This window comes from Crocodylus siamensis, chromosome 1 (genome assembly GCF_052110815.1).
Source record: "Crocodylus siamensis isolate JL-2025a chromosome 1, ASM5211081v1, whole genome shotgun sequence".
In the NCBI taxonomy this organism is placed as follows: domain Eukaryota; kingdom Metazoa; phylum Chordata; order Crocodylia; family Crocodylidae; genus Crocodylus; species Crocodylus siamensis.
In genome coordinates this window covers 23,854,588-23,862,588 of record NC_143395.1, presented here as the reverse complement: position 1 = coordinate 23,862,588, position 8,001 = coordinate 23,854,588, and the positions used below count along the sequence as shown (strand labels likewise).

Here is an 8,001-nt window from a genome sequence, read left to right as displayed (position 1 = left end):
AAAGTCTAGGCCAAACCTAGACCAGAACCAGTGGTTTCCAATGAGTTCTGTATATAATGGTGTGGGCCACACTTGGTACAGTGAAGTCTTTAAAGTGGGGAGTAGTTTGGTCTCAGTTTGCATAATTCATTCATATTTCTGTGTAGCTGTGTTGAATGAAGGCATGGCTGCTTCTGAATGCTTGGCCCCGCTAATGCAGACTGACGGAATTTCGTTAGCGGGACACTGCAAATTCCAACACATGCTCCTTATTCTACAGGAGAAATAGAAAATCTGTATTTCTTTCTCACTAATCTAGGGCTTCAACCACTTCTTTTGAAGTCAGTGGGAATTTTTCTCTTGACCTCATCTGGTGTGGCCTCACACTTTTATCTCAATGCCTTTTTCAGCTAATGTGCAATAACAAGATTGCACACAAATTAATATGGTTTCCACTCTTCCCAGATTCACATGTGATGATGTTGACTTCAACCTGCGTGTCCACAGTGCTGGCCTTCTGATATGTCGGTTCAATCACTTCAGCATCATGAAGAAGCAAATTGCCGTAGGAGGACAGAGGTCCTTCCATATTAAGTCTAAGGTGAGAACTGAGAATTCTGTTTCATTGTTGAAGTGATGTGTTTGTAGATTTTATCAGCCTTTTACCAGAAAAAATGAGGTGTCTTGGTGTACATCCCATTACCAAAGTCAACACAGATGGGCTACTAGATGTTTTCATAAACATGAAGTTTGTTAGGATGCACTATTTTCAGGATATAAATGCACATTTATCTTTGTCAGACATTTTCCTGTGAAACTTCTTAGCCCACATAAAGTCTCTCTTTCCTTTCAAGCAAGAAAGCTTTCACTGTCAACTCATTAGGCCGAGTTCTTGTATTGCACTATAGTCCTTCTTTACACTATTCCATGTTCAGGAAGAAAACTGGGTGTAAAGTAGAATCCCCAAATTCCATACATAAGCACAGCAAAAATTTCAGTTTTCTAGGGACATTTGGAATGTGGGAACTAGGAGTTTTGGCTGAACATTTTTTGGTTCCTGTATGAAGTTTAGATTTGTGGGACAGTGAAGCAATTTGTGCAAAGTCAAATTTAGATAATTAGAGCTTGGTTGGTCAGGATTGATCTGTACCAGAAATATTTTTTCCTCGTAGGTATCTGATACTCCAGTTTCAATCTCACCGGCTCAGTACATTTGTGCTCCTGACAGCAAGCATACCTTCTTGGCAGCACCTGCCCAGCTGCTGCTTGAAAAATACCTCCAGTATCACAGCCATCGCTTCTTCCCTCTCTCACTGAAGAATTATATCCATCCAGTGCTATCTGTGGACTGTTACCTTAACTTAGGACCACAGGTACTGAACAAAATTATTTTAAAGTAGTTCTGCAGTCTTGGCAGATATTTTAACCCAAGTGTTGCACTAGTTCTCTGATAACAGTCCTGCAGGGTATTTACATGGCCCTTAACCAATAGAGTATTGGATCATTATAACTGTAAAGATCAATAAGATACACATAGAAATTAATGATCAGACACTACAAATTAAATAATAAAGTCACCTTAGAACCCTGCCATAGTTGTTGTTAGCAATCAAGAGTCCACTTGAGGCTGGGTGGCCTATCTAGCTAGCACAGCAGCCAACACATTTCAACTTCTGTAGCTAGCAACACACAAGGAAAAGGATGTAGATAGCATAAGATCTGTCTGTCTTGGCTTCCCAGTCTGGATGACCAGGTACCCACTGATAGATTGATTGGGCTGGGAGGTGGGGGGTGGTACTGTTGGGAGTTTGGGAAGAACACAACTCTTGGTCCAGATCCAGAGCATTGCTCAAACTCATGCTTCTGGATCCCTGGTGAGATACATTAACTGCATTTCCATTGTGCACAATAGTAAGCAGTAGTTTTATTCATTTAGTGCATATGTTGTATTAGAGTTTGACTTACTAGATACCAAAGCATTTTGTTTCTTCCATATGACATGACCCTTTGTCTGGCTGTATCTCTTGCAGTGCTTTTATCACTGTCCAGTTTTCAGCATACCCCCAGTAGGTACATAAATGTAGTGTTCTTATTTCATCCAGAATGAAACTGAAGCTGAGAAGTGAATGTTAGAAGTACAGTCTGTACAAAAGCTAAGCTTAGAACTTGGGAGTTGCAGGGTGCTAGTCTTGTGCTCAGTTCAGAGCTTGTCTCCAAAAGGCAGGCACGCATTTAGTCTCAAATTCAGACCAGGTCTGACAGTAATACAGAGGGGGGGTTGTCTGCTGGTATGTTTGTTTTTTGGTTGGTTTTTTTGTCTTCCCACCCAACTGGAAAACCACATGTAAATCAAAGTTGGTCTATCTGCCAACTTAACCTCATCACTGAAAGAGCCATGTAGTGGGCTTCACAACTTACTCTGCTGCCAGATTGTTTTGAGCCATGCCCTTTATGTTCTTTTCTGGCTGAGTGCTGATAGGCCCAGGTCTTCTCAAAATTTAGAAAAACACTGTATGAAGAGGAAGCATTCTGTTATGTCTTTCCATCAGTCTCTATAGTATGTCTTTTTAGCTGTAAGCCATCCAGCGCATTGCAGGAGTTCAGTACAGTTCTGAGCATAATTCTGAGCATAGTTGCCAGAGCTGGAAGGTGGTGGAACAGGATTAGTGAATTGGCTTATTGGAAGATTTCTGTATTTTGAGAGCTACAAACATTTCAAATCTTTAGTGAACCTTCAAGATTTCTAAGGAGCTCAAGCAGTTAGAGTAATGAAGAAGACTACTTTTGTGGGGAGGGACTGTTACAGTGGCTTGCAAATTCAACCATATCCAGGCACAATAATAATAACAATCATTATCCTCATCACCACCTTAACCATCACTTACATAGCATACTTAATCAGTAGAAGGACTTTTGTTTAGAGCAATGCCTCAGCATAGTTGATCATAAAGGCCATTTCTTTAATTAGGAAGCATTTCTAAGTATGAAGCAGGTGCAGATGTTCACACCTTGTTGTAAAGCAGTAGTCAGTAACTTTGTAGTTTGAAGAAAATTAACTGGTTCTTTTTCCCTCCAATTAGATTGCAGTTTGCTACGTGAGTTCCCGACCTCACTCTCTGAACATCAGTTCCTCTGGGTTGATATTCAGTGGCCTCCTGCTCTACCTCTGTGACTCCTTTGTTGTAGCTAGCTTTCTGAAAAAGTTTCACTTCCTGAAAGGTGAGCTGAAGAACAATGGCTACAGATTACAACATCAGCTTGGTGTGGGTTGACCACTCTACCACAGGGCAGAAACTAAAGCAGGTTTGCCTTTGTACATAACACCTATGCTCCCGTTTTGGGATCGCAGTGACCCTTCGCTATAGTAAATTAGCATCAAATATTGCAATCAATCCTGATTTTCAGAACAAGGGAGGCACTTCATGTATGCTGTGTCATTACCTCTCTTTGTACATAATTATTTAGTGTGCATATACAGATTGGGTACTTCAGTTTATGCCTTAAGCATTTGCCACTGAATGTCTGCAGTTGTGTCCTTCCGGTTTTCAAAATATGATCCATATTCTCTATTTCTTGGAATAAAAGATAAGTGACTTGATGCTAATAATAATAATATTAATCAGTTTAGTTTCTAAGCTACTAGACTGTCACCACTGCAGACCAGTATCCTCTACCTTTAAAGCAAACAGTTGTATTACAAAGCTCTTTCATCCTGCTTGTCTTAAGGTGAGGACACATAATATATTTCCATTTGTGTAATCTGCTTGGACACTAGTGTAAGCTTGGAACCTAATGTGCAGTCCTACAATAGTGTAAATCACTTCACGCTTAGGGAGAATTAAACCTTTGAAAGCCAGGAGTAATTGCACCATCATGTAGATATAGCGTGTCTGCAGCTCTACTTAGTTTCATCCCCTGGGAGCAGCTCACAGAATGCTAAAAGGCTGATACTGCCTCCCCTGACATCTCAGGTGCCTGTACGCATGCAGGATGCCTGCTCCGGCACGTTCTAATTAGAACACTTTGGAGCCGACTCAGTTAGCCTAATTAGGCCACTCCAGCAGCCTTGCCATCACATGCATTCAGCATCGCCAACAGTTCAAAATGGTGGCAGGGGTGCTTTAACTAAAGCTTGTCAAACAGGTTTTCGTTAAAGCGCCTCTTCTGCCATTTTGAAGCGTGGGAAGCGGAATATATGAGACACTGCAGGCATTTTAATTAGAATGTCTAATTATAATCCCTGCCCCCCGCAATCCCAAAGGACATGTATAGATGCTCAAGGGCTCAGGTGCTATAATAACACCTAGGGGCAGATTCTGAGACCAAACTAACCTACAACAGCATGCAAACCAGTATCAAAATCTGGCCCGGGAAGGGCTTATTCCTGCTTCGAGATACTTAGATGTTTTCTATCACCAAAGTATCTCAGCACTTCTCTACCTTTAATTATTTTTCCACACATCACCCCCAAGTGCTAGAGGTGTATTATTATCCCCATTTTAAATGAGAGAACCGAAGAACAGAGAGTTGATCTGATTTGCCTGAAGTCATACAGGAAGGTTGTGGCAGAGCTGATGCTGTGGCTGAACCTGTGTCTCCTGAAGCCAACATTACCATCTTAAGCCTTGAACCGTCTTTCCTTTCCTTCCCATCCCATTGGAATCAATAGAGGGTTCTGCACACTGAGAACTGCAGAGGAAGGCTGGTGATTTAGCCCAGCCCCCCTGCCCCCGACCCCCACAAGACTCACAATTGTTTGTTTCAACCACCCCTGCAGGTGCCACCTTGTGTGTAATTTGCCAAGACCGCAACTCCCTTCGCCAGACTGTTGTCCGATTAGAGCTTGAAGATGAGTGGCAGTTCCGACTACGGGATGAATTCCAAACTGCCAATGCCAAAGAGGACAGGCCGCTTTTCTTTCTGACCGGACGGCATATTTGATAGAAAATGAACACACATCGTGATTATCTGACAAGAGGTGTAATGCAAGAGTTGAGGTTCTCATCTGCCAGTCTCATGACCTTTTAGAAGCTCAGTGCTCTGGAACATTCATGCAAATGTTGCCTGCAACCCAAACACTTGGGCAATTTTAAAATGTTTTTATTAAAATGATATTTGACCAACATGTGTTTCTATATTTCCCAGCACTGGACATGACTCTTTAAAGGTGATTAGCCAATGGAAGTGATTTCCTGATACTTAGAAAGAAATGTTGAGTCAGTGCTTCACATAATGGAAATATTTATGGATCAGAAGAAAGGATAATGAACACATTTATTCTGTCAGAACAGACAGTGTGTCACATGTTTCATATCTGAGATTTTTTAAAACCATTTTCTACATTGCAGAAATACAGTGTGTACATTTAGAAGTAGATTTGTGATTCAAGACTTATTTATCTAGGAGTCAGCACAAGACATCAAACCAAATATTGGATTTACAGGAAGTTTTGCATTCATATAAAACACTACCGATTGGTGCAGGGAGGCTTTTCATATGGAGAGATGTGAAATATATTTCCTATGTAACATAACTGGGTATCTACTTTACCTATGTAGTAAGTATGGCACTGGTAATTTTTCACGTAGGAATCTCGGGATGGAGATGCACTTATATTGCCTGTTGAGACATTTGAAAGCAGATTTAACAAGGAAGGAGTATTGAACATTTATTTCAGAAAAATGCACTGTCTTGGAAAAATGCAGGTGACTGAAAAGATCTGAGGGTAATATTGACCTATTAGGCCTGAATAAACTTGTGTTTTGAGTTACTGGTGAACTTGTTGGGTTGGCTTAAGGCTTCAGGTTGGGCCACCATACAGCCCACATAAGAGATGAAGTACTCCAACAAAAATAACCTTTCAGGATGATATCTTGCTGAAGTGCTTCAAAGGAGTGGGGAAGTCAGGGTTGAATCTCTGAAGAGTATTCACGGTAATCTAAAAGGTTGATTTGAAAATATCGTGCAGTACAAAACTTCGATCATTGTGTGGATCAAATGGAGAGTGCTTGATTGGAACATCTGTTTAGATCATAGAAATATTCCCTGAAATTGCAACCCCGTTCCTTCATGTCTGTCCTCATGGAATCAGTGACTCTGATCGTTGGCCTGGGCTGCAGAAAAAGGTGATGTAGACATTACTAGAAAGCCTCTTATAAGGAGACAACCCTTGTTGGTTGGTGACACCAACTCAAGAATCAGAATGTGCTGGCGAAGCAGCATTAAGTTGCTATAAGTGTCTGGAAACTGGAGTTATTGCAAGACCAACTTTGTAACCAAGGCACAAACGATAAGACTGTGCCAAAGAGCTGACTTATTTGCAGGGAAAAAATAAATTCAGTGAATGCAAGAGATTTAGGCTGATGTTTACAACATTGTTTGTTCAAAGGTGGTATGCTTGTATATTTCGTTGTTCCTATTCTGAAGTGAGAACTTTCTTTAGGGAGGTGGGAAGTTCTGTGTAAATAGTATCTCCTGTGCAGTTTTATTCATTTGATTAGCTAATTTAAAACTTTTTTAAGGATTGTAATATTCATGTTTGACCTGCCCTTTATAAATATATCATGCATGGACAGCTGTCTTGGAAATGTTTGATCATTGTTAATTGCTCACACTTACAGCGGAAAAGTAGTTTTGGCAAGAGGAAACCAATCAGATGTAGAAGCAGACTGTGTATATCCAGAGGATATATAATAGTGTTAGCATATACAACAAGCTCTCAAAGGTTCAAGGCTTTGGGAATAGCCCCCTGCTATGGGTGTAGGAGCCAAATCTCTGTAGACACAATTTAAAAGTAGAAATTAAAATCAACTGTCTATACAAACAGTATGGGCAAGATAATATTCCACCCTGCTCAAATCTCTGAAAAACCAAGGTCCCATCTTCCTTCCCCTACCTTTTTGTGACTCAGTGGGCACATCTACATGAGATGCATTACTGCACAGTAGCCTACTACGACTGCACAGTAACATGCTTATAGACGCAACCTGACAGCAAGTTTGCTCCTGGGTCAGCCCAGCCTCTAGGGAGCTGGCAGCCTAGGAGCCTTTCCTGCTTCTGGGCGGGGCTGGTAGCCCCTGCCTGCAGGCTATAAAAGCCTGTAGACTTTTTGTGACCTGGGGCACACAACACAGGTAGCCTGAGGGCACTGCAGGCCCTGTGTGTCCCCTTGGGCAGGTCGCAGACCTCCTGTGCCTGCCTGTCAGCACCCTAGCACTTTTGCCTGGCACAACACTGCCTTGAGGCTGCCAGGACAATGCTGTCAGGGCTACTTGCACACTGTAGCCTCTGGCCAGGCCTGTCAGACCCCCAGGACCACTTGCAAGCAGCTTCTGGCACCAGCTGCCACCTGCCTGCAGCATGCCCCCAGCAGCCTACCTGCACCTGCAGGTGCTGCAGGGCATACCCTCTGGCATGCGGCTTACTGTCCCATGCCATGTTTCTGCACTGGGTGCTCCTGACAGCTGCCCAAAGCAGGCAACACCAGGACAGCTCCATGGGGTCCCAGAGAGCTGGCACAGGACCCAGCATGGCCTCATCCTCCCAGTTCATCCTCCACAGGTGCACACACCCATGCCCTCCGGGGCCCCAACTGGGGCCAGGAGGAGACTGGTGATCTCATGGTGCTCTGAGGCAAGGCAGAGGTGCTGCGCTAGTTTGAGCAGGGCTGGTGATCCAACACCCACATTTATAAGGCCCTGTTGGGTGGGATGTGGGAGCAAGGGCATGACCAGTCAGTGCAGCAGGGCCGCACAAAGGTCAAGGTTTGTGGCAACTATGGGCTACCATGACTGGCCACAACCAGCTGTGCCTGCAAGACCATGCCTTTTGTGAGGCAGCTGACCGATATTCTAGTGCCCCAGGACTCAGGCCACAACTGTATGGTTTATACCAGCATGGGCAGCCTGCCAAAGCTCCTACCCTGCCCTGCCACCTCCATTGACATATCACTGGAGGAGGGACCCTTGGGCATGCAGTTCCCCATCCCACCCATCCCCTTGGCTGCAGCCTTCACTAACACCT

The 8,001-nt window shown here is 43.3% G+C and overlaps 1 protein-coding gene across 3 annotated transcripts in view; it reads left to right on the top strand.

The window, feature by feature from the left end:
• The window catches only part of GREB1 (growth regulating estrogen receptor binding 1), a 159,861-nt gene extending 153,321 nt beyond the window's left edge, over window positions 1-6,540 (top strand). For all 3 annotated transcript variants that reach the window (XM_090032020.1, XM_090032003.1, XM_090032011.1), the window contains 4 exons: window positions 445-580; window positions 1,152-1,352; window positions 3,060-3,198; window positions 4,757-6,540. In XM_090032020.1, coding sequence (XP_089888146.1) covers window positions 445-580; window positions 1,152-1,352; window positions 3,060-3,198; window positions 4,757-4,920 — 640 coding nt within the window. In that variant the 3' untranslated portion in view covers window positions 4,921-6,540. The remainder of the gene's footprint in view (window positions 1-444; window positions 581-1,151; window positions 1,353-3,059; window positions 3,199-4,756) is intronic.
• Window positions 6,541-8,001: the final 1,461 nt, after the last annotated feature.